The 26,414-nt window shown below is 41.4% G+C and overlaps 1 protein-coding gene across 1 annotated transcript in view; it reads left to right on the top strand.

The window, feature by feature from the left end:
• Positions 1 to 2,455: 2,455 nt before the first annotated feature.
• Positions 2,456 to 26,414, top strand: part of cacna2d4a (calcium channel, voltage-dependent, alpha 2/delta subunit 4a) — a gene marked incomplete at its 5' end in the record, with an annotated part of 73,009 nt that continues 49,050 nt past the window's right edge. The window contains 26 exons of the mRNA XM_079183402.1: positions 2,456 to 2,631; positions 5,750 to 5,831; positions 8,345 to 8,461; positions 8,972 to 9,031; positions 9,358 to 9,520; positions 9,643 to 9,774; positions 10,255 to 10,315; positions 11,033 to 11,183; positions 12,055 to 12,129; positions 13,589 to 13,678; positions 13,786 to 13,899; positions 14,070 to 14,148; positions 15,092 to 15,225; positions 16,350 to 16,427; positions 16,523 to 16,603; positions 16,765 to 16,839; positions 17,013 to 17,099; positions 17,245 to 17,316; positions 17,528 to 17,589; positions 17,784 to 17,851; positions 17,944 to 17,989; positions 18,109 to 18,206; positions 18,508 to 18,601; positions 18,778 to 18,870; positions 19,245 to 19,372; positions 21,205 to 21,273. Of these exons, the coding sequence (XP_079039528.1) occupies positions 2,456 to 2,631; positions 5,750 to 5,831; positions 8,345 to 8,461; positions 8,972 to 9,031; positions 9,358 to 9,520; positions 9,643 to 9,774; positions 10,255 to 10,315; positions 11,033 to 11,183; positions 12,055 to 12,129; positions 13,589 to 13,678; positions 13,786 to 13,899; positions 14,070 to 14,148; positions 15,092 to 15,225; positions 16,350 to 16,427; positions 16,523 to 16,603; positions 16,765 to 16,839; positions 17,013 to 17,099; positions 17,245 to 17,316; positions 17,528 to 17,589; positions 17,784 to 17,851; positions 17,944 to 17,989; positions 18,109 to 18,206; positions 18,508 to 18,601; positions 18,778 to 18,870; positions 19,245 to 19,372; positions 21,205 to 21,273 (2,485 nt within the window). The remainder of the gene's footprint in view (positions 2,632 to 5,749; positions 5,832 to 8,344; positions 8,462 to 8,971; positions 9,032 to 9,357; positions 9,521 to 9,642; positions 9,775 to 10,254; positions 10,316 to 11,032; positions 11,184 to 12,054; positions 12,130 to 13,588; positions 13,679 to 13,785; positions 13,900 to 14,069; positions 14,149 to 15,091; positions 15,226 to 16,349; positions 16,428 to 16,522; positions 16,604 to 16,764; positions 16,840 to 17,012; positions 17,100 to 17,244; positions 17,317 to 17,527; positions 17,590 to 17,783; positions 17,852 to 17,943; positions 17,990 to 18,108; positions 18,207 to 18,507; positions 18,602 to 18,777; positions 18,871 to 19,244; positions 19,373 to 21,204; positions 21,274 to 26,414) is intronic.

The raw sequence follows: 26,414 nt of genomic DNA, 5'->3' as shown, positions 1-26,414 counted from the left end.
GAAACATGAATCACTCCTGGAGTGATTGAACAATTATGATATGAATGTGAGATTGCAGTTGTCTTCAATCAGCCACAGAAATAAACCGACTGAAACTTACAGACCGATCGATGTTGCAGTGTGTGTGTGTGTGTGTGTGTGTGTGTGTGTGTGTGTGTGTGTGTGTGTGTGTGTGTGTGTGTGTGTGTGTGTGTGTGTGTGTGTGTGTGTGTGTGTGTGTGTATGTGTGTATGTGTGTGTGTATGGACATACATGTGAGGCAATGAGAGTCCACTAGGTGTCTCAGTGTGTTTATGTTATAAGATTGTGTCGGTCAAGTGCATCATCCTCCACAAATTGCGACTCCCTTCGGATGCAACTACAACCGAGGACTCTCCTTTTCCTCTCTTCTTCCCATTTGCTCCCGTTTCTCTCTTCCCTTTGCTTCTTTTCTTTTACTCTCCTCCCTTCTCTTCTCTCTCTTCCCCCCCCCCCCATGACAGATGACCTCAGTTCATTCTTACCACTGCCACCTTTTCTTCCATCCATTCTCTTTCCATCAGTAAAAACAGACACACCGAGAAACATCAAGCAAAAAAAGCAAAGAAGTGTGAGAGAATCGGAGAGGAAGAATGGAGAAATAGCAGGTGAAAGAATGCCTGGTGAGAAAGATAAAGGGATAAAAAGAGGGAGAGAAACACAACTAAATGCAGGAATAGAACGACAGTAGGTCAAATAGCGTTAGAGAAAAAGACAAGGGCAAGAGAGGGAGATAGTGTTTGTGTTAATGTGTGTGCGTGTGTGTGTGTGAGAGAGCGAGCGAGAGGGATGGAGAGAGAAAAGGAGGGAGGAGGGGTTTAATCCTGCCTGGATTATGGTATAAACTGGTCCCGCAGAGCAGGAAGAGATACGCTGGAGAGAGAGGAAGTCCCACTATCCCTCATCCATCCATCATTCACTCCATCTCACTCGTAGCGTAATCGTGTCCCAGTGCTGCGTGGTTTCGGTTTGGATCCACCGGGATGTGAGGTCATCAGGGAAGGACGGCAGAAACACCTGACTTTTTGGGAATATGTGTGCAAGTCCTGCTTGGGAATACCTCGCTTTCTGGTGACAAGGACTTGAACGCGGGTGGAGACAAAAGTTTACCGGGACGTCCCAAGTCTTTCACCCCTCTCCCTCTTTTTTCCCCCCCAGCATCCTTTGGATCGAGCATGGAGAAGAGAAGCGGATGATGGGAGCACTAGAAATAGGATTAAAAGGTGTGGAGAGGGAGTTGTAGGAACATGGCGGGAAGCCTTTGTGACTCCTGGTGCGCAGACGTGACCTTTGACACCGGAGACAAGAGCTTTCGAGACTCCATTGTGTGCTGTGGTAACCAGCTGAGCTGACATCAAAATCATCAATCAGACACTTTTTGTTTGCTGTCAGTCACATTTGAACTTTCTCCTCAGAACCCACATGTCTCAAAGCCAATGGTTTTAAAGCTTTGACCAAATGACGTAGTGAGTAATCTTCAGTGAAATTCCGTCTATATTGATTTGGGGACGTATTTTAATCTTGCTGCAACCAGCTGGAAGATTCCTTGTGGCTCCAGCTTGTGCTCCTTTTTTAAATTAGCATCCTGGACAGCACATGGCATTGTTTCAATCTTTTGGCTCACAGGAAAAGCAGCTCTCAAATCTTTCCACTCACAGACTGTGGCTTTCTCAGTATCTTCCTTAGAAGCCAAACGGAGCCTTAAATCTGTGACTGCTTTTAGGATGACATGCGTTCTCTGTCGTTGGATGTCTCCCGTGAGCTTTCTGGATCCTTTGCTTTTCCTGAGCAGGCCTCGGACTGTCACAGATTCTCCACATGTCACTACGGGTCCTTGCGTATTTTAGGCTGCTCACTTGCAAGGTCTGCCTCTCTTCAAGCCTCGGGGGACTCTCAAGATTTGAACTATGCATTGAATGTGTTTGAGAAAATTGAGGATTGGAGCTTTACATTTTGGTAACGATTACTTTACCAGGCAAGTTGACAAAAAGTGTTATTCTCTTTAGGTCTGATTTGATTTCCGCTGTTATTTCCTGAATTAGGCTATGTCCTAATATGATTACCTAATTTAAAGCGGCTATAGTCAATATTTCATATTAACAATGTATCGCATATATCAGTTGCTCATGGTGACGAACCCACAGAGAATTATCACCCGTCCAGTTCTGCTCAGCTCTATGGAGCATTTTAGCTTCTTTTATCACAATGTTGGTTTAATAGGCTGCAGCTGTAGTGTGTTGCTTGACTCCCACCGCTCTCATTGTAGTTTTTTCAACCAAAAAATATCCCAAAACCCACTTTACATCATTACCCATGAAGCAAACAACGTCCCTCTTTTTGTGAGTGCACTGTGACCCGAGCACTTCTAATCTCACTTTGCTCTGTCCTAATTTCATATTTTTTCTCTTGGAGCCAGCGTGCAACAATTGCTGAACTGATGCGGATCGTGGCAGCTGCAGGGATGAACCGCTGGATCTGGGGAAACACTGGGAATGCCAGTAAATGGGACAGAAATGGGCCGCACAGAGGGAGGCTGATGCTGCTGCTGTGGATTATCGTCTCCAGCTCGCTGTGCCTGATGGTCGAGGGCCAGATGAAGCTCTCACCAGAAACGTGAGTACAGTTGCACTTAGTTTTTCACGCCCAGGAACTGAACCGTCGGATCAAGTTCGGATGTTAATGTAAAAGCTATATTTGTAGGACATTTATTCCAAGGATCTTAAAGATACTGACTTCACTTATTTTCACAAAAGTTGCTATTATTATATTTACCTATATGGGCTGCAACGAAACACAATGTGCTGCCATTTAGCGGTAACCAGTAAGATGACCGCAAACCCTGTTCTTTATGAGGACATTACATCAACAATTGTACCAGGTCATTTCCCCCTGGGCACCCTGTCAAGTCTGCATGTAGCGTTGTCCTTATTTGAAGCCACACGTGAGATGGATGACTGAATTATGTTCTTTCTATTTTGGCTGATGGCTCCACACAAACACATATGGGCCATATGGGTACCTGTGGGATGGGGGTGTAGCTAACTGCCAAACCATCCTACAGCCTCTCCACAGCTACAGCCAAGTCTGTTGAAGATGACGTGTGAATTTGGCTACGCACAAATAAAACAATGAAGAAAAAAAAATAGATATGGTGGTGATTATGTTTCTATTTAATATTTATGGGTTGCTTATAGTTCCACCAATTTTTACTATTCAAGACTAATGTGTATTTTGCCATAGTAACTTGGGACATTTAGAATTGTTAAACATCAGCATGTTAATATTGTCATTGTGATCATGCCAACGTTAACATTAAACTCACTGGTGTGCTTAAAGCTTGGGTAGGTAAAATTGGAAAAAAATAAAACTTATCATTGAATAAATGATCCAACCTAAAAACCCAGCTCACTGTTGCTAATTGTTTCCCAATGAAGGTAGCTAGCAGCAGTAGCTCCAAAAGCTGCTAAATCTAGCAAGAAAGTCGCCAAGTCGGCAACACTGACAGCCCGTCAGCCCATCACAGCTCCCAAGCTAGAAGCATTTGGAAGACTCCAGTGACGCCCAATAAGAGCATGCGCAGAGTGGGCGCAGGGTAGCCTGTGGCTGATTGGACGGACTTAATACACTCCTGCAACAGCCGCATATACTAGATTTTTTTTTTTTTTTTTTGTCAGAGCATTTAATGTGTTAATTCCTGTTGGGATGTAAAGGGAATTTCAACAATTATGACAAAAAAAATTATGTTAAAACCATGTCTTTGAAATGTTCTACTATTGTTGGAAAAACTGTGCGAATCAAAAATGATTTACTTTCCCAAATACAAAGATGGCTTTTACACAAGAGACTGGCGACAACTCATAATCCCGAATGTGTTTTATTTTCACACCAGCGTTCACTTTGTAAAATAAGTGGTCACTTTCTTCCCCTCATTTTGTCTTTTGGGAATGAAATGCTGCGTTTGTTTGTTCTCCAAAAACCAGACGAAGCTCTTTTCCCTGAACAGCTTTCAAACCTCCTGCTGACTAAAAACACTAACAGATCGATACAGTGCTGTCAGTCCACAATAGCCTATTAACTGTGTGTTTGTCTGTGTGTGTGTGTGTGTGTGTCTGTGTTAAAGTGGAAGGTGTCAAGAGAGACACAGAAATACACAGCATTTTGTTAATTGCACTGCAAACCATAGCAGCAATGGTTGATTGTACAGCATACATTGTGTATGTGTGAGTTTTGCCCTTATACAACTCAGAGAGCGTGCGCTGTCACGAGGCGGCCTGCTGTGACAAGGGAGATTAAAGCTCCAGGGTCAGCAGAGTTCAGCAAGCCAGCGAAGGTCACTGAGCCCAAAATGCTTCACTCTGCTTGGGGGGGAGATTTGGCAGCCGGGCCCCTCTGGCCCTGGAGGTTATGAACAGAGCATTTCAGGCCAACAAGGTCAAGTCTTTATAGCCTCTGAGGAAACATCGCTCTGCAGCCAGGAGGAAAACAGATAACTGCCAGAAAGACATCCATAGCAATGACACATTTAAGCAACAATTTAGGAGATGAGCAACTTTTTTTCTGACTGTGAAACACCCTCGATACCTTCATAAAAGGCTGTGGTGGAGATTTTGTCATTTTTCTACGTCAAAGAAGTTTTATCGTGAGCAGTTGCTGCCTTTACCAGAACCATAGAGAGTTATTTACTGTGTTATATTTGGTCCGTGATGAGTTTGGTCTGCCTAAAGCTTTGTCTTAATTATGACCTTGTTCAGTGGTATTGTAGCTCACGGCAACATTGCTCTTTAACAGCACTACAGGGAGTGTGCATCACACATTTCAACTATACCTTTAAACGGTTACAGTGATCTGATTCATTCAAGGCAACAATCATGAGCGCTTTTGATCTCCCTGAACAAAAAAAAAACAGATAATATTTACACTCTACCTTTTCAATCCTCACATTTTTAGAATGAACCCACACTCGTATTTCAGAATAAATCATATCAACAAGTCAAAAAACAGTATTTTAGGTTCTGAGGCTGGCAGGTTATAATTGTAGCAACCCTGCCTGCTAACCAGCAGCGAGCTGGCTGGCTCCCCATAGGTTGAGCCATCTGTCACATCCTGTCTACTCTCTAAACTCTATTACCTCTCCTTGGCTGCATTCACATGAAGGATTTGTAGAATTACTGCATGGAGTAACCTCTTGACCTAGCATACTGTCAGCTTTTACTGTCACCTTAACAGTAATCCGTTTAAATCTGTTATTGGTGAATGCACCCTAACCTCTTTTCGTAATTGGCTTGTAAGTGTCACTCCCTCTATTGACCTTGTTTTATTAGCCCTTATTTTTTCAGGCAAGGCACAAGTGAAATAAGCACTTGCAGTGAAATAAGTTCAAACATGATTTGTTCCACAGTTGTTTCAGAGCTAAAACACAAGGAGTTATTGCTAATAGAGCCGGTTGTGACATTTACCTCATAGTGCTTTTATATCGTTATTTATAACGATATTTGAAGGGTCAGCAGATCATTTAGTAACGCTTTGTAGATCACTTCTAAGCAAGACCATCTTATGGGCTGCCATCATGTGAAAAGTCCCTTTGACTGATTGGACCGTATATATGGTCGTGTTGACTAATGTACTATGCAAGTAAACCTGCCTTGCCTTTGTAGTTATTGCATTGTTTTCATAGATATTGATAACAGCGTTGATTATTATCTGTCACTGATCATGTTTCCTCCGTGTCCAGCGTGCAGCAGTGGGCTGTGTCCTTTGGCAAAGAGATAGCTGCCCTGTCTGCCAGATACTCTGGAGCTAAACTGCTACAGAAGGTAAGAGATACAGACACACACAAATACACACACACATGATGTTAGACAGAAACACGGATACACATGCACAAGCTAAAATCAGCTGCAGACGCACATACATATATATATATACACAAAATTCAAATGTTTTCACAAGGCACCTCAATTGTATGTGTTTAAAGATGAATTAAGATACATTATATTGTGCGTCAGTAAATTCCCATTTCAGACGGACAAATCAGTGATGTTGAGGGGGAGGTGGTGGCTGTGGTGGGGATTTAATCCCTCTGATTGATTATCCCTAACATACAGTATTTGGCCATACCAGAGAAATGTATAGAGGAGGTTGCCGATTGACAATATGGCTGCTGGCATTTAGAAAATACGGAGACGAGGACTTAAATACAGAGACATAAACGTAGTTAATGGTAAAAAAAAGAGACTTATAGTTGGATATGGAGCAGATGACATCATCAGATCAGACTGAGACGGGCGGGGTCCGTAAGCTCCTCCCCTCCCCCCTCCCCTCTGCTCCATCGTCCAATGGGAGCCCGACTGACTGGCATACATTTGCCGTACAACATCTGCACATGGCCCAGAGACCAATGTCATGACACACTTAATTCAAAAGCACGTAAATAAACTCACACGATGTTGACTTTAAAAACAATTGGTGTGCTTTAAAAGATGTTAAATGTCACGCTGATATACTGTAGCTCATTGAACTGGGTTGAATTCGACTTTTGGTCGTATTTGTGTGAGTTACCTTAGAGACTGAAGAAGAGGTTATGCCTGTGCGTGTGTGTGTGTGTGTTTGTGTCTTCAAGTAATTAGGATGTGGGTTCTTCCTCAGCATGCCACCCTGTAGAATACCTAGCAGGCCCGCTCACCATCTGCCACGCACACAAACACACTGTGATACGTGCTACTACTGACCGTCTCCCTCTACAGAATAGATGCGTCTTTCATTCTTTTGTTTCACCGCGTATGTTTCTGTTCTGCAGCACGGAAACATCCCCCAATCTAGCCTGCACAAATAACCAACTTCCACAGATTTCTTCCAAAACAAACGCGGCAGTAGTGGTATGTTGGTCGTGCTTGTGTTGAAGACTGGAAGATAAAATCAATGTTTAGTTGGTAGAAAGAATTTTCAAACAGATTTTAAACACTGACTGATCAAGCCGCCTCGGAGACAGTAGCAGCAAAGTGGTGGTAGTGTAGTACAAGTTGCAGTTCTCATAATAGTACCAATAATGCTAGTTGCTGTAGTAACAGTATCAGTAATAGCAGTATGTGTATATAACGTAGGTGCGTGTCTCCTAGTTGCAGACGTTATCCTTTTATTTAGTCAGTGAGGTGTAAAAAGCGCCCAGTGCATCAGTTTAACTCGGCAACAAGAAGCCATTAATCACCCACGTCCGTCGAATCGATGGCTTTCTCGTTATCTGTGGAACATTTAGTGACTCTGTCTTCTTGCCTGAGTAAACTGAATAGGATATTGAGTGTTTGACTTTGTATCTAAAGATAATACAGGAATTGCTGGAGCTTAATTCCGTTGGAAAAAGGGGGTTTTATTGTTTATTTGCAGAAGGCTTTAATAGAGCTCTTTATCGTCCCCTTTCTCACGTATATCTGTTTGTCTGTCTTATCTGTCTAATGTAGTCTGGCTGTTTCTCCCCTCTAATGGAAATTGAAAATCTGTAAAAGTGAAAATAGTACACAGCTTACTTTGAACGACAAATAGGGCAGATAGTTTCCCCACTAGTCTAAGTTGTCAGAAGTTATTTTTACGTCAACAGGCTACCAAAAGTTGTAACTTGCTCGCTCAAAGGGCCTTTCCCATTTCCCCACCTTTCTTGGACTTGAACTGGGGATTTCCCATTAACAAGCCTATGTTTAAGGAATGGTAATTATCTTCCTGTAATAGAAAACAAGTCCAATGTCTATCACCCCCCCCCAAAAAAAATCATTTACCTTCATCTGTCATCACGGCTGATGCTTTTATCATCAGTGCCGGAAATTAACCTTTCAGTCCGCAGGCAACGACAGCACAACGTCCATTAGATTACATTTATGTAACTGCTTTAATTCGATAGCTCAGTGAACAAACCCACCAGCCACTAGCAGCCACAATAATGCATTAGAACATGCACAGATGTCAGTCAGGAGGCGCCGTGTGCAGTGGATGGTTTTCTTGTGGCGTCCCTCTGTCGTGTTGCAGATTAGAGACGGGGTCTGTTGAATGGATAAAGTCAGGGCTTGACCCTCATCTGCACTGCAACTGTGCATGCGTGTGTATAATTATATAATACCAGGATCACTTCCATGATATCTGTGTCTCTGTTTGTCTCTGTTGTTTTCCATTTTGTGTTTGACCAAGAGAGCGTACGTGACTTTTAAATGTAAAGCTACGTCCTGTGGTCGTCAATGTTTTATTGATTTAAGTAACTCACTTGCCACTTTCTCTGGAAGGATTCTCTGTAAGTTATCCCCACTGCTGTTAATGAGCCAACTGTGTCTGTTTTTTTTAAAAGAAATACAAGGATGTCGAGGCCGTGGTGAAGATCGAGGAGGTGGACGGAGAGGAGCTAGTAAAAAAGTTCGCCGAGGAGATGGAGGAGATGCTTGGGAGGAAGATGAAATCTGTGAAGGTAATAATGATACGTCCTGTAAAAGCAAACGCACACTTTAATTAAGGTAATCATCATGTTTCATGTCTTCTGCAGACTTGATAATCGTTCCTGCATGGGCAGAGTTTCTCCTTAGTTGAGGCGAGTAGAGTATATAAGCGCCTCTTTATTTTCCCAGCCTACAAGCCTGGTGGAGATATGGGGATATTTATTGAGTATTGCTTACACTATTTAATTTGGTACTTTATGAATGCAGAACTTTGTGCACTATGTATGTGTGTATGTGTATACATCACTTATGTGTATGTCTACTCCGACTGATGACGAGCAGTCGTGCTCGAAACCTCCCCGAGGTGTAAATAATGAGTGGACATTGGTGCGCTGCAGTGTGTGCGAGCTAATTATTTGTTGATTTCATAATCTGCCCACTTACGGCTCAGCACCTGCCCTCGTTGGTTCGGATGTGCGTGCTTACTCTGACTCGTTTGCTCCGGGTGTATCCTTATTAACCTGGCGTGTTTTTTTTCACAGAGGTTGGCAGACGCAGCAGAGGACGCTGACCTTTACCACGAGTACAATGAAACTCTAACGGTATGTGACAATAACCTCTGTGCACAGTTTGAGACTTATGGTCCTATATATGTGTAGTCTAACACAGACAAGTGTTCAACCACTGGTATATACCCAAAATATACTATTCTTTATTGGCACCCCTACTTGGTTGTGTCTACGGTTCTGTTTTATTACAATTATAGCCATGACTATATTACAGATGTTCTGCTTGTGGAACACATTTGTTTGTGTTGAACATAGCAATTATGCAAAGTTAACTGAGGTTTTTACAGACTGACCACATGTCTTCAACATTTCACCATCAAGGGATCTACAAGCGCCTCATCCTTTACTCTTCTATCTAGTTTGAATACTTTAACTCCATGCTGATCAACACGGTGGACGAGGACGGGAATCCACTGTCGCTGGGAGGAGAATTCGCTCTGGAGAAGAATGAACACTTCAATAAACTGCCGGTCAACACACAACTGAGCAACATACAAGTCCCCACTAATGTTTACAACAGAGGTAGAGAAGTGTGAACACACACACTGGCACACACGCACACACATGCAGCCTGCACTTATTGTGATACACATCTGATTGCCAGTAGAATATCAACATCATTCTTTCTCTCTCTCTCTCTATAGATCCAGATATTCTGAATGGAGCCTATATGTCTGAGGCTCTGAATGACGTGTTCATTGACAACTTCCAGAAAGACCCAACTCTGACCTGGCAGTACTTTGGCAGTGCTGCAGGCTTCTTCCGGTTGTACCCAGGTACACACGCGTCCTACATTCAGGACATCCTCCGTGCTTCCCAAAATGTCTTCGGTTGCACATTTTGTCTTGCGTCGCCACAGCGTTAAGACAACATGAACAGAGCTGCAGATGAATGCTCAGCTCACGCAAGCCAAACAGTGTACTTACACAGCAACTGACGATGCAGGAAGCTGTCTGTCAAACGCTGATGACTCAGTCTCGGCTACAATATGGCTGCTGGTTTATCCTCTCATGTGTGTGTGTGTGTGTGTGTGTGTGTGTGTGTGTGTGTGTGTGTGTGTGTGTGTGTGAGTAATTAGCAGAGGATTTGTGACACAGCTTGTTTTACTCATCCGCTACCTCATCCCTCATTATTTGACACATCTGTCATTATCCATCCATGCATTCATTTGTCCAACCGTCTACCCAACCAGGCAGCCAAGCGGCAGTTGTGAGCGTCTGCCTTTGCTAAATCTCCATCTTTCTCTCTGTCTCCAGGGATCCAGTGGATTCCAGATGAAAATGGTGTGGTCACTTTTGATTCCAGAAACAGAAACTGGTAAGGATATAGTCCTGGTAACATCAGTGCTACTACAGAAGGCTGCTTTGTCTCCTCCAACCTCCCTTAAATATCAGATCAGGAACAGAGGGAGAGCCGGCAGAAGAGAGGGAGAAGAGCACAAGAAAGGCACTGCATCACTTGTAGCTTTTTCAGTGTGTCAAGCTGCCACAAGTCTGCCCATATCAGTGACTATTTGGCCGACGGAGCATGTTGAATCAGTTGCAGAGGCAGTTAGTGAGAGAAGCTAGCTCTCTTACTCTCTCTGGGAAAATACTGGCTTGTACATCATTACCCGTTACAGTCTGATTAACGCTGCGGATGACCGTCTCAACAGGCCCTATTCGCAGCAGACATTTTGACTTGTTACTAATTACATTAACGACGGCTCCGTTAGAATCAAGTGACTGTGTGAAAGTGAGCCAGCAGGCATAACACCAGGACCCTGAAAGCCATCATTAGTTGTGTTATTTACACCCGTCTATCCCGATCTATCAAGTAGAATAAGGGTTTGAATGAGAAAAGATTACTGTTTGGTAACAGTATACGTCAAGTTCCAGGAACTCGGACTGAACAGAAAAGGATAAGGCTTAAACTCTGCCTGTTCTGTCTGTCTGTAGATTACTGGTAAGTAACGGTCTCTGTTCATCCCTGAGGGTTATTTGGTTTGGGTTACAATAAAGATAAAGTCTTTACTGCCTCTCTGTCTCTTTCTAGGTACATCCAGGCAGCCACTTCTCCTAAAGATGTGGTAATCGTGGTGGATGTCAGTGGGAGCATGAAGGGACTCAGATTGACCATAGCCAAACACACCATCAACACAATCCTGGACACACTGGGAGAAAATGACTTTGTTAACATCATAGCTGTAAGTACACACACACACACACAGTTACACAACGCGCAGTCTCGCCAGAGGCTGACAGTAGTCTGATGAGCGTGATGTTAAGATTAGCACGCAGAGAAGTTAATGCACAGGTACAGTACGGAGACCAGAGACAATACACGGAAATAGACCACACATATGCAAACAGGCACAAATACACACATCAAACATTTAATCTGCAACATGCATTTACTTTCAGTAACATCAAAGCTTCAAAATTAATTTAGTTTTTTAGGTTTTTCAGGATTTTGGCCGCGTGCAGCTCCACATCTACAAATCGGTGTAATAAGCATGGTTTATCCTGGTATTACTGTGTGTGTAATCATACGCCTGCTGCAAATCCGCTGCCCTTAAGCTGTTTTTACACAGAATTTAAAGCTACACTCTTTCAATGAACTGACCATGCAGTAAAATGAGTGCTAGAGTTTTATTTTTAAATAAAAAGGGTTTAAATCCCACTTGTATGTAATGACTTTGAACTTGACTTGAGTCATTTATCAGTACATAAGATATAAAACAGCTTCCAGAATGATAAACACCACGTCTGAATTTCAACGGAAAAAAACCCAAATAAACAGGACAACTCTCGAAAGTAAAAAAGACTCATTACCTTCATATTAATAATATAGCACTCACATATTTAAACTTTCATAAATGCAGATTATTAACAGTTAAGTAGTTAATGGAAATACGTGTAATGTATTTCGGGGATATTGTGATATTTAGGGATTTATTGAGGGATTGATTTGAGGGTAACAAAACGTAATCATCACCTGTTGCAAAAGTCAATCACGTTGACTGTTGATCATGCGGATCTTTGTTTATACGGGGTTTATTTGGTTTCTCTCTCCAGTACAGTGATTACGTTCGCTACGTGGAACCCTGCTTCAAGGGAACGCTGGTACAAGCTGATCTGGATAACAGAGAGGTAACGTACACACACACACACATACACATAGTGGAGACACAAGCTAGACAGCTAATTAATTAAATTAAAGTCTGCGAACCTAATAATCGCCGGCTGTTATCTCACTAATCCTCTAAATACGTTATGCTGTCTACACGTCACAGTTAAAACATGACAGTGAATGAGTGCTACCTGTTTGTCAGAGGATCTAGTGATGAAACCCTCAGAAACTGTTCACGTTCATGTGGCTTTTAAGAATACGGATATTTCTTCCTCTTTTCTGCTTCCTTCTTTGTCTTCATTCTCCATCTCCTCTTTATCATCTCCTTCACAAAGCCATGACATTTCTGTTCTTTTGCACTTTTAATCCTCAACATCTCACCCTGTTTTTAATTAACAAGTAGGCGTATCACATTATTAATATCCCATTGTTTCACTGCTGTTTTGTTTCGTTTTCCGCCCCTCATCTGTTCTTTTTTTCATACACCAACACCTTCTCAGTCTGCCCAGTCTCTCTCTGTGTGAATGTGCGTTATGTGTTGGATGTATGCCCTACTTTCACTCGCCTCCACGTCATCGCAGATCAGGTGAGGTCGCAAGGCCGCTGACAATTTTAAGTAGGTCACATGACCTGTCAACTGGAGATTTGATTGGTTTAATGCCTAGAGGCAGGCTGTAACAGAATGGGCTTACAGATGTTGGCTGACACAGTTACGCATATGAACTCGTGTTGGTACACACATTTACAGGACGGCTTCAGTTCTGTGGGTGTTATAAAAGAGTTCCTACATTCCCAAACAACTACTTACCGTGTTTACTCCCACGTTAAGTCAGAATGAGTTTACTCAAACTGTCCCTCTGTTCAATGTGTATTTTTTCAAGTAATGTTTGTTTTACGTTTTTTCAAATGTCGGGCAGTTAAATCAGTGACTGGGCCTCAAATTGATGCTGACGGTTCCCAGACTCTTCTTGAATTTTTTTGTCATGATTGAGTGATACATATTTAAGTAAATGGTCTCATGTCTTGGTCATTTCACAGAATACCTTTTATGGCGTAAAAATAAATGCGAATTGCAAAAAGGAAACATCTTTGTTACATTTGGGTGTCATTCCCAGTATACAACAATAATCACAGCAACAATTTACAGTTACAGGATATATGATTATGTTAAGAGTCCCACGAAGGCTACTTCTATCCCCAGTCTGCACAGTGGGGCCTCCCACAACGATGTGGCCATTTATCATCGTGTGTGCTTTGTATGCAAGTGTTGATTAATCCTTATTACCTCCTTGTGTTTTAGGGATTTTTACATAATTGGTCAGTGTGCCAGTGAGCCGCGCATAATCCTTCCTCTATACTCTTATACTCACTTGCTCTCTCTCCCTTTTTTTTTCTACGGTGACCTGCATTTACCAAAAGGATAACATCCATGGCTAAGTGACAATTTCTGCGTTTATATGTTGTGTGTCTATCTCGCAGCATTTCAAGCTATTGGTTGATGGGCTTCATGTCAAAGGAGAGGGCAAAGTAAAAAACGGAATGAAGGAGTCTTTCAAGATCCTCAATGAGGTTTGTGGCTCTTCGCAAAGCGATCACAGCAACTGCTAGACCTTAACAATACACAATGTCTGTAGTACAACCTTTCAAGAACACGTAAATTGTGTGTGTGTGTTTAGGCTGTAGCGCTGGGCCAGGGCAGCCTGTGTAACCAGGCCATCATGCTGATAACAGACGGAGCCATGGAGGACTTCCAGAGTGTTTTTGAAGAGTTCAACTGGCCGGAACGACGGGTATGACACACAAACACGCACACAAGAATAATCAACTACAAGCACCAGTGTAATACACTGTAAGCACACAAACACAGATCACAGTATTAATTTAAAGCAGTTTGGAGTGACAAATGAGTGGCGTTTATCCCATCTCATGATCTCACTATATACTTTATTGTCTCCCCCAGGTTCGAGTTTTCACCTATCTGATTGGACGGGAGATGACGTTTGCTGAAAATGTTAAATGGATTGCCTGCAACAACAAGGGTAAAATGGGGGATCGATCAGTCAAGAATCTGCTTTGTGACGTAAATTGCTCGGTTGAATCCATGGTTCTGACACAAAATGTTTGGGTCATTTCAGCGACAAGGAATAGAGTAATAGGAGGTCTGTTGGCTTTCCGTGTTGTTCTCAGGTGGTGCTGTGTGGGACTAGGTATCAGGTGCTGCCCTCTTGTGAATTACATGGGGTCATGCAGCAGCTCAGACCTGAAAATAATCACTTTATCCTGCTCTGTGCACATCAAAAATCCCTGACTAAATACCTGATTATCAGCACAGATACACTGTAAACACAACCCTGGCCCAAAAATATCCTATGTGCGCATGTGACTCTGTGTGTAATAGGTAACAGGTGCACTCCCTTCTGTTGCGTACACTGGCAGCTGCCTCTGCCAACAACAAAATGTCCGTCATTAATAGACAATGCTTGCTGTTACACTGCTGCAAACATACAGTTTTAGTTGAGTGAGCAGGTCTACTGAATAATATCCACAGCGACACTCTTGTGGAGACATTACAAAGGAGAAAAAGGTTGCACACATTCATACCTGGCAGTGCTTCAGTAGCCTGTTGTCTCTGAGCAGCTTCGCTGCAGGTATCCCATTGACGTCATTGTCTCCCAGTTGTAGAAATGCCATAAACCGTAGAATAAGCCAAGCTTTTAAAAAAATGTCAAAAGCACATTTGTATTGATGGGAGATTCAAGCGGTTATTTTTTTTTTCATTTAAAACAGCTTAGTGGGGTTTTTTCTGAAGTCGGATAAATGAGTTTGTTGCTCTAAATGTAATACCCAAAGGCCAAAAGCAGAAAGATGAAAAAATAAATAATATGGTGAATATTTTCTTTGCTAAAATGTATGATTCCTAGTTTTTCCATCCGAGTAATGTGATATATTGTATGTGTGTACATGCATTTGTGTGTCCTGCAGGTTACTACACACACGTCTCCACACTGGCTGACGTCCAGGAAAACGTCATGGAGTACCTCCACGTTCTCAGCCGACCAATGGTCATCAACCACGATCACGACATCATCTGGACCGAGGCCTACATGGACAGTGTGGTCAGTCTGCTTCTCCCATGTGCTTGCTGGGCAACACACACTATTATCTTGCTTCATTATTATCTGGCATATGTAATCACAAGGTCAGATTCATTAAGGATATCTGTGCTATTACTGTTATACAGTTTCTATAGGTGAAGTCCCTCCCCTTTGGATTTCTCTCATGGGATATTATTTCAAAAAATTATATGTATGGTAATACATTTGTGTGAAACCGCTCAGGGAACAACTTGCAAAATTATCGCCACAATTCAAACGGGATCACATTGATGCACTTTTAGCAACATTGGAATGTTACTAGAGGTGCTCCGACAAATATTTAGCAACACAGCAAAAATCCATCGCAAGCCAATTTGCTCAAGCAGAAATTTTTATACATTTTCTAAATAATTCTAAATGTTTCCTATTTTTGAAGTGCATCTTTAGCTACTCCACCTCTGCCTTTTTTGGTTTATATTTCCTCTATTATTTCACTATCTGTTTTCGTCTGTACCATACGTGTCATTGCCATTTCATGCTTGTTGTCTTTCCTCCATCTTCACCTTCAGTTACCAACTACAAAAGAGGTAAACATACATAGAGCTTTAATGTAACCTTTCTTTATTAAGTAACGCTATTCTTAATAAAATCAATAGAATGCAGTATATAGTACCTGTAGTGTCTGGCTTAGCCTTTACAGTCAACAGCTAACAGTTTCTACCTGTGTCAAGTGATTAGTTTCTTCTTAATGTAGCTGTATGAGAGTGTTAGCTTAGCTTATCCTCTAGTTAGCTGGCCTAGCTTAGTCAATGCTTTTTAAAATAGTTTTTCAGCTGAAAGTTGTCGGATAAAATACTACAACTTTACTTTTACTTAACTCCTTTTACAGGAGCATATTTTAGTACATATTGTATTAGTTTCCCATTCCTTTCCCTCTGTACGTTACCTTAGTTGTGTCCTCCACAGACTTGACCGCTAATGTTTCTGTTCATTTCATTTTCCACCTTTTGGTCAACACGAATGAACTCCACAAACATTTAGATTCACAGTTGTTTTCTCGTAATTTAGCAAACTAATTAAGCTTGTCAACAAAAACAAGAAAGAGTAATTAATTGGGGCTGTTTTTGTGTATTTGTGCACCACAGCTGTTCAACAGTCAGGCCCAAAGCCTGCTCCTCATGACCTCTGTAGCCATGCCTGTGTTCAGCAAGAAAAAAGAGACTGTAAGTATTCATCTTTAATCACTATAATTGCAATTAGCCTCAACAGATGTCACCTGAAATTGTGCATTCATGAACCTGCTGTGTGTCTCGTGTAGCTGTCACATGGGATCCTGCTGGGAGTGGTGGGAACTGATGTGGCCTTGAAAGAACTGATGAGATTAGCTCCAAGATACAAGGTAAACGATCCTCGACAGATGTGTCACAAACAAGGATGCTGTGTACATACTGGGGGTCGATTCTTCTGTGAGACAGCCGGTGACATTTGAGTCATAAAATAATGTTAATTATTACATGTTAGTGACCCGTGTTGTGTCCTCACCTCTTTCTGTCTCCTCAGCTGGGTGTCCATGGTTACGCTTACCTCATCACCAACAACGGCTACATCTTATCTCACCCTGACCTCCGACCTCTGGTACAGACAAAACATCGTATTGTGAAGTGAATTACCGCAGCTGAGAAACGGCTGAAATGTATTAACCCTGCTTGACAGATGTGTTGCAATTAACCGAGCCTGATAATATGGGATGGGTTCCTAAAGACTTGTATTTATTTGTTTGTGTGTGTGTGTGTGTGTGTTTGTGACAGTATAAAGAGGGGAAGACACTAAAGCCAAAACCCAACTATAACAGTGTTGATCTGGCGGAGGTGGAATGGGAAGACACCGAGGAGAAAGTGAGCAACACACATTCACACACACACACGTTTCTGTCTTCTTCTTTTCTCTGTTTTTAGCCGTCCTGTATATCAGTGTGAGTTGTGTTGTTCAATTTAAAAAAAAAAGTTGAATGAAGCTAAGTATGCAGTGTTTATGTTTCAGCTGAGGACCGCCATGGTTAAAGGAGAAACTGGGACGTTGGCGTTAGACGTGAGAGCGTCTGTAGATAAAGGAGTGAGTACATTTGTTTTTGTGTGGCAAGACGGCAAGAGGAGCCTCTCTTTCATCTTGTTGGGATTCATTTTGTTTTTTCTCATATTATTCAAGTTTTATCCTCTTTGAGATGACAAGTTTTATTTATGTCTTTTAAGTGCACGCTGTCTTTCTTCCTCTCTGCGTTCGCTGTCCTTTTTATACACTCTGTCCCACTCTTTGTCCCTCACAGAGGAGAGTGATGTTCCTGAAGAATGATTACTTCTACACCGTCATCAACGAGACACCATTCAGGTTTGTCTGATCGCTTGAACAGGATTACTTAAAGTGTCAGGTTTTGAAATATCCACGATATCCAACAAAGCAACACCTGTCTACCTGTATGAACTAATTAATACAACAATATCACTGATGTTCTGTGGTAACAAACAGTTATTATGAACATGATTCTTTCTGCCAGTAACAAATAACATCTCTGTATTTGACAGTCTGGGTATAGTGCTGACTCGAGGATATGGACAGTATATCTTCATTGGAAACGTCTCTGTTGAGGAGGGTAAGTCTCTCTCTTCTGTCTTAGTTTCTCTGTATTTGTGCTGATATTCTTACTCTCTCCTGTGTGTCTTGTATTTATTTTCTTCACTTCAGGTCTCCATGACTTACTGGCTCCAGACCTGACCATAGCCAGTGAATGGTGAGTACCGCATAACTAGCAGAACATAGATGTTACGGGATTCCAACCAGTTTAAGTGGTTGTAACGCTCCGTGACAGTATGACTACAGTCCATGTGTGTGATGTGTGTGTGCTTGTAGGACCTACTGTGAGACAGACATTGACCCGGCCCATCGTAAGCTGAGCCAGTTGCAGGCTGTGGTGCGATACCTCACGGGCAAAGAACCAGATCTGGAGTGTAAGTGGACACTTTAATCTCTTTTTTTTGATTTACTAAAAACAAAACACACTTCAACTCTGCAATTCGTTCAATACTGTGTGTTTACATGCACACCAGAAAATCGGACGAGAAAATAACACACTCACACAGCACGAAGTACAAACTGCAGGTTCAGGTATAATAACGTTGGGTTAAACTGTGATTGTAATCTTCAAAACTGTCGGTCTCATCCAGTGCTAAATGTTTATTTTCTGTCTTCCTCATTTTTGGCCTCAGTCTTTTGTATCATTAGTAATATCTCTTTTCTTTCTCTCGACAGGTGATGTGCAGTTGTTGCAGCAAACTCTATTTGATGCTGTGGTCACGGCCCCTATGGAAGCCTACTGGACCGCTCTCATGCTCAACACATCTGGGTGACTATTAACACACACGCACGCCCACATACATTTTGAATAAGACATGGACTTTTTACATGAGTACTCACTTTATTATAATTATCTTTTACAAATATTTACCCCTCTATCTGCTCCACCTTCCTCTTTTTTTATGTCTCTCCCTCTCTCTCTCTCTCTCTCTCTCTCTCTTTCAGTATGGATGAGGGGGTAGAAACTGCGTTCTTGGGGACCCGTTCCGGCCTAATGAGGTTCCAGAGATACGCTGGTATTGAGAAACGAGTCGCCAAGTGAGTCAGAAAAAACGGCCATTTTGTACGTTCAATATCATCACATGAAATTAGTCATACCATTATGTCCACGACCAAAGTCTTTAACACTGGGGTTGAATAATTTAAAACTGTTTATATGATAGTCATAGTAGTTACAGCTCTTGAATTGAAGTTTTAATTACAGCAAGATGAGAGTTCGCCCTCCGGTGGTCGATAAAAGTGCCGCTGTTAATGAGTGCAAAATTATGCTCTACTCTTTTTTTCTTTCCTCAACTATGCTCACATCTTTTCTGTTGCTCTCCTTCTTTTCAATCGTCCATATTTTATTTTGTCATCATAATTAGGCAGCAGAGACTGTGTTTTTCTGTAAGCTTATTTTTATCCCTCCCCAGGTCTTTCCTGACCTCCGTAGACATGGAGAATATGTTCACATTGGACCATTTCCCAGTGTGGTACCGCAGAGCGTCCGAGTACCCAGCTGGGAAGTTTCTATACTACATGCCCAGACAGGAGACTAGAGGTAGTGGAGATACTTTTACCGAGCAAACACAAACACACACACACACACACACACACACATGGACAAACAACACACTTTCTGTGCTTTTTTTTCTCCAATTTTCTCAGCCAGGTTGAACAGGTTGAGCCAAATATCTCTCAGTGACAGGCCCAGCTATCTGGCCGGCAGGCTGCAATTGCTCCTCTCTGTTTACTCTGTTGTATATTCATGAAGTTTGTATCCAACACAGATTTGGAAAGTTTGAAAAAAAAAGTAGCCCATCGACCATGAAGTGTTATTATATTCTACTTTTATTCTGTAGTTCATTTTCTGTGATTTTGCTGTTTCTGAAGAATAATCAGCAGCTTCAGAGTGACAAAGTCAACAGCTACTGTCCTCATATTTATCATCACATCACACTAACACTTAACTCCATCTGTATATGTAGTCGAGAAATGAAAGCCAGTAAAAAAGATGGGATTTTTGAGCTTGACCCTTTTCTGCCTCTGCATTTCCTTTTCTTATTGAGCTCTGCTTGAATGAAATGCCTTTATAAAGTGCTTTAAAAAGAAGTACAGGAATTTAAATGTAATCTTTACAGAATAGTGCAGACTTAAATGTGATTTTGTTGAAATATTCAGTGAATTTGAGGCTGTTAATTTTGCCCTTCCTCATGACAGAATACACTTCCTGACTCACTCAAAGGTTCAAATGAACACAAATTGTCTTATGTATGTTTTAGCTTGATGTTAGATATAGTTTGTTGTGTTCAGATATATTCAGGGACTATGAGGCTGACTATAGCGCCACCTTGAGTGCAGAGGAGGTGGAGCTTGAAGAGGAGGAGGGTAGAGGAAAACTTTCACTTATACTTGGCATGCCCCCTCGTTTTATTCATCCTCGATCTGGTCGTCCTCACCCCTAACTGAAAAGCATGACAAATGCTGTGGTCTCTGTTCTCCGTTTCTACACCCTTCTCTGTTTTCTTTATGTCTTTTTGGCTCTGTTTCTCTTTTTCTTCTTCTGTCTCATTCCTCTTGCGGCTTGAGCATGCAATTAAAGTATAGGAACCTCCTCTCCCCTCTCAGGGAATCACTAAGCTTTCTGGGACATTTTAATTGTGCTGAGTTGATGAATACTTGTTGAGAAGTAAAAATCTGGTTTCATAGAGTTTTTTTGGACTGTATTACCTCTGTCATTCTGTTACTACAATAGTCAATGTTAAAAAACAACAACAAAGAAATCCCATTGTCATCCAAATTGCAGAATGTCCTGAATGTGTGATTGTCATACAGGCATATTATAGTTTTGTTTTATGTAGTAAAAATATGAATAACAGAAATACAAACATAAGGAAACACACAGGACACACACACATAGATTACCTTTGTTATGAGTGTATGATCAGCTTTCATACTCTGTTACATAACGCTTAAAATGTTAATCTGGCTGGATTCTGGCTTGCTGACTGTCGGCATCAGGTGGCATGACGGCTGTGAATAGACACACAGAAGATGAATGCATGACTTTATTAAATATTACCCACTGAGTCCAACTCAATCTGTCACCCACATATTTCCAAACACATTTTGGCATATCTGTACTAACACTTCAGGTGTCACTATCACAGTAAGTGTTCACAGATTTACAAACGATATATTCATTATGTGAGAAAATAAATATTTTTGGAAACATATTCCTTTTCACCTCCTGTGCATGCATATATACTCGTGCACGTGTTTGGAAGGATTTTATATGTGTTTGCGATGTGCGTGCATGCACCCGTGTTTTTTACATGCATGAAGCGGTGAAGTTCTGTAGATTCTTGCTGATTGCGTGTGTCGCTCTACCAGCAGGAAGGATAATCATCGCTACCACTGCTGTCACTGTAACGGTGGGAAAGAGAACTGCCATCGCTGGAGGTAGGATGACAGTTTTGGTTTTGATACACATTCTCCTTTTCTGTCCTTTTACACACATTTTCTCCTCTTTGCCACACATGCACTTGCAATTTCTCTCTCTTTCTAAACTTTCTTTGTCTCTTGCAAAGCGTCCTCTCCCTTCATGTTTAAAGCATCTTCTGCCTCTTCATTCGTCTGTTTTCTTTCTTGCCGTTTCATACGGTAAAACTGGCTGCTTAGTGACTTGGTGACAATGAGCTCGCTGACTGGATGCTGATCGCTTGTAGCATCACTTTCCAATCAGCATGTTGGTTATTGATGTGCTGATTGGTCAGTGCCGTGCTTATTGGGTGAATGATGGTCATGGTTTTGTTTTGTTGCAACAGATAACAAATAGAGCTTTGGCTTGTTTCCTTCGCAGTTTGGTATTTACTCATCCTGTTACTTACTGTACTCGCTGGAAGTCGCTCTGAATAAGATAACAAGGTCATTTGAAGACAAGAGGATTTTGTGAGCTGTGTGAAATGTGTCTGAGATGTGAAGATCCACAACAGGATACACTATTTAGAAAGATATTGTGATTAGAACCCAGCTTGACCATTACTGGATTTCCGAAGCCAATGCTGATATCAGTTCTTTAGAATTTTAATTCTTTAGTTTAACAATAACATTTGTTTAAAAAGTATCAGTAAAAATAATGATATGACAATGTGACAACAAGATGATTTCAAATAATGTCTATAAAGACACATAAAGAAAAACTAATAATAATAACAATACAAATTGGTCTACAAAAATGCTCACAATACGTTAATTTGAGAGAACAATCTTACCGCAATGTCCATTTAGCAGATGTTCCAGAGCTTTTGATTATATCGTATGATCTTCATCATATCTTCATCATACAGTCTTGTCATGGAATTAATCCTCCACCGTGGACAAGGAGTCCTGAAAGTGCACTGATAAAAAGAAATTTTTTCATCTGCTATTTCCAAGGTCAAGAATGAAGCTCAAATCATTTTCTGCTGCAGTTTACTGCTCAGTAGTTTCTAAAAAACATACCAATATGTCTGTGATAACCCGAGCCAATAATATCGGCCTGCTGATGTATCGGTGCAGCTCTAATTGTGATCACGTACCTGGGAGGCTAGGAGAGTACTGTACCTTTGTTCAGCCTGTTTCCTTCAGTAGCTCCTAGTCCCTAATTTCACTGAGGCTCCTTATGATGATGAGTGTGGTGTCTTTTCCTCAAGATGTTTCAGATGGCTCCATAAGGAAAAGGTTTATGGAGCTGTATTTTGGAGTGTTTATTTTACACAGAAACATGTTGTCTTATCGTCTCTTATTTCACTGCTTACTGGTGTTTGTGTTGCTGTGTATTCTGTCCTGTTAAGCCCATCGGTGCCTGACACACTCCTCAGTCTTAATTATTCGAGGTAGCACTCTCTGGAGCGGCATGTCTTTAAGTGTATACCTGTATGCTTTTGGTGTCTCATTATGCTGACAGACAGACAGGAAAACGCTCCATACGAATTTAAACACACTCGCACACAAACAAACACAAGCGCTTATCTGTATTTCACAGCTTTCATAGAAATCGTCTCAGGTGTGAAAATTGAGTTATACTTGGAATTGGAAAACAGAGAGAGCAGAGAGAGAAAGAGTTCAAAATAGATGTTTCTCTCTCTCTCTCTCTCTCTTAATCTCACTGCCTCTCATTCTTAACGTTTTTCTCTTTTCCTTTTCTCTCCGTGTTGCTTCGTTCCGTCTCTCTCTGCTTGTTTGGAAAACGTTAACGTCACAGTGTGTCGAATCCGGAGCTCTGCTCTGACCTACTGTACCTATTGTAAATTCCCAGTGACACAGAGCAGACAGAACGATGTGAAATAACTATCACATCTACATACAGTACAGCATTTACATGAAAGTAAGTGCACAGTATTAAGAACATTTCTAAATAGTTGTATTATTGATGTTAAGAGAAGGTGATTTGTGTGTGTGTTGATGGTAGATTGTGTTCTGATGATCACCGATTGGAGGTCATAGATTGCTTTTTATTCACTGCTGCGTCACTGGATGTTCTACCAGCTGCTTCACTTCAACAAAAAACACAGGGGGAAAGACGGCATCAATGTTTTATGGACTTGCTCTCTCTGACTCACTTTCACACAAAGTCAATACACACTCGCCATCGTGTCTCACCCTTTGACACTCTTCCTTACGCTGTTAAACACTCACATACACCTCTCTTCTCTTAGCTTCTCTCCCTTGCTGAGCTGTCAGACCTCTCTCTTTTCGCCTTGTGACTCTCTTTTCCCCGTCTCGCTGCGTCTGCGTAGGCAAGGGGCGCCTTTTCTCATCGAGGGTCACGCTTAACTTCTGAACACAAGGGGGGTATTCAAAAGCTCACAGGCTGTTCCGTTCCCACCTTTGGCATGACGTCTTTACTTGTAGTGTGTTTCTGCCTTGATCTAGCTTGTGAAGGCGTTTTCATGTATATACCGTAAAAACAGAAAATGTTAATACTGTACGCAAAGACAAAAAAAAACCCACGTATAAACAGCTCTGTTACATGCAAATGTGGGCCACTGTAAAGGCAGTCGCTTCCATTTGTAGCCACTGAGTGTCAGTGTTTATCTGAACACACACTGTGTGTCTGCTTTCTAACGGATTTGGTGGCAGGTGATGGAGGCCAAGGATTTGGTATTTCAGAGGCTGATCCAAAATCAGTCAACAGTGACTACAAAAACACTGTGTTTGTACTCCTCGGAGGCTCAGCGATGGATTAGTATATCTCTGTGGCAGACGTGACAGGCTGTATGTAAATAAACCTAATACGCTCCAAATGACAGGGAAGCAGACTGTAAGAAAGAGAGATAAGTAGGTAAAATAAATAGAAAAGAGAGTGAGCAGGCAGAGAATAAAGGATAGAGAGAGATATCTGACATGGAGGAGGAGGAGAAGAAGCGGCGAATAAGGATAGAAAGGAGGGAGGAAACATAATAGACTAGACAGAGCAAAGGATAAAGAGGGCAGAGATGAGAGAAAAGAAGGTGAAAAGACTCTAAAAATGACGGGAGAAGTGGCGACAGAAAGATAAATTGAGACAAGATAAGTGCGAGGAGAAGGGAAGGAGAAGGAAGATGAGAAATAGAGGAAGGTGAGAGGAGTTAGAGGGCAAAACACAGAGAAAATGAGAGAAGGTACAGTATATAGAGAGGAGCTGCTATCATGGCTGATTTATGCTTTCATTTGGTGCTGTGTATTTAATCCACCTCAGCACATAACGTCATATTTTCAGGCTTTCTCTTTCACCCAGAAATAGAAATTGTACACCGTAATTAGAGAAAGAGAAAGACCTCAATCATTGAAATTATAAATCTTCTAAATTCGCATGTAAATCTAAAAAAGAATGCTAGGCTTCTATAATTAATATAGTTTGTGTAAAATATCCAGGACCTGGTCTGTAAAGGTGTTTTTTTTTTATCTACACATTCTTACTTAATATCTGCTTTATTTTGTGCTCACGATAATATTGAAAGAACAGCAAGTTGCTGTCGTCTTTCAACGCTTGTCAGGGGTCTGGATATCAGTTTGACATACGTGTGATATGGTTTTATTCAAATCAATGCATACGGACCGGGAAATGCTTCATCGTCACCATCATATCGTCAATAATCACAATCATCATAGTAACACAACACGCCACAGATGTCCGGGCGATGCACTGTAGTCTTTGAGGCCCTCAGTCATCATGGCTGCTGCAGTTTTTACGTAACAAACTATAATTTATTTTTCTTTACACACACACACAGGCTATAGGAACAGGTTTCTGCTAGCTAAGATACTTAGCTACCAACAACACAAGACCTGCAGACCAGGGGTGACGGGACAATGGTTCTACATTCATAGACAGAGTTTAGCCATCGCCTTTTATCTTCAGTTACTGCCCCAGAGTCCCTGTGATTCATGGCTATATTTACACTTTTATATCCCTTTACCACATTTTCCTGAAGATGCCGATTATTAATTTAAATCTACAGCTAAATTAATTTTACCTGAGCGTCGTTGCCGTCTCTTTACATTAGTGAGGTGACCATTGTTGCAAAAGTGCGTTCAGACTTCAAGACGTTGAAAGTGCGTTCAATTCAGGATCAAATCATTCTCCAGGTTTGTGTGCATCTTGACTTCCCGACCAGCTCAGTCTCCAACAAATATTTTCATTATGCAACTACTGCTGGGGTCCACTGCTGATGCAAGAAGTGTTGTCATGTTCATAAATGCAGCAAATGTGAAGGCGTGGAGGTAAATAATGGTTTCTCTGATCTCATGTCCCATCTCACGCGAGGCATTTGACTTGACCGTTTTAATATTTAACCAGGAACATAACCTTTCGCTGAAGCTTTTTCCACTTGAGTTAGTTATCATATCACAATGCCAGCATAACTATAATATTTATCATGTTTGGATGTTGTAGAAATAAATTAATTGGAGCCCAACATCTTGTAGACACAAGTGTTCTGCCTGATGCTAATCCTGTATGCTATTTTAAAGTAGTTGCATAATTCAATATTACTTGTTGGAGATGAAGTTCCTCTCGAAAAAAAGTTAAAAAAATAAGGTTACCTGTCTCTTAAGTGACTCTGCTAAATAACGTCTCCCTGATACATTCCACAAACGAGGCAGTATGGAGACGGTTTCACTCTCAATGGCCAAACTCTTTCTATGCCTCTTGCAGAAACGTTACCAGCTACTGAACACAAATCAATAAACACAACGAATAAACAAACATTACACAGATATTTCAACCTAAAACAAAACGTAGAAGTCATTAACACAACGAAAGACAGAAAACCGTAAACAGTTAAGCCAAATACATTTTGGGGATTTATGGGCCAACACACCATATTAGAGGCTAATATAATAATATGTATCTGCATCATACCCAGGTACAAGATAACACACTATAAATATAGGTTTATTTCCAGCCAATTATAAATTGAGAGGGGACAATAGTTCTTCCGTAGGGGAGCAATATGCAATGAAAGCCAAATTCTTGAGACTGTTTATCACTGAAGACAAAAAATCTTTAGTTTACATAAATATTTCAGTGCATGAATACTTAAGCAAACACCATGCAAAGCAAACAGACGAACCTTCCT

Source organism: Pholis gunnellus (genome assembly GCF_910591455.1).
Source record: "Pholis gunnellus genome assembly, chromosome: 22".
In the NCBI taxonomy this organism is placed as follows: Eukaryota; Metazoa; Chordata; class Actinopteri; order Perciformes; family Pholidae; genus Pholis; species Pholis gunnellus.
The sequence above is the reverse complement of the archived record's forward strand: the minus strand, read 5'-3'. Positions and strand labels throughout refer to the sequence as shown.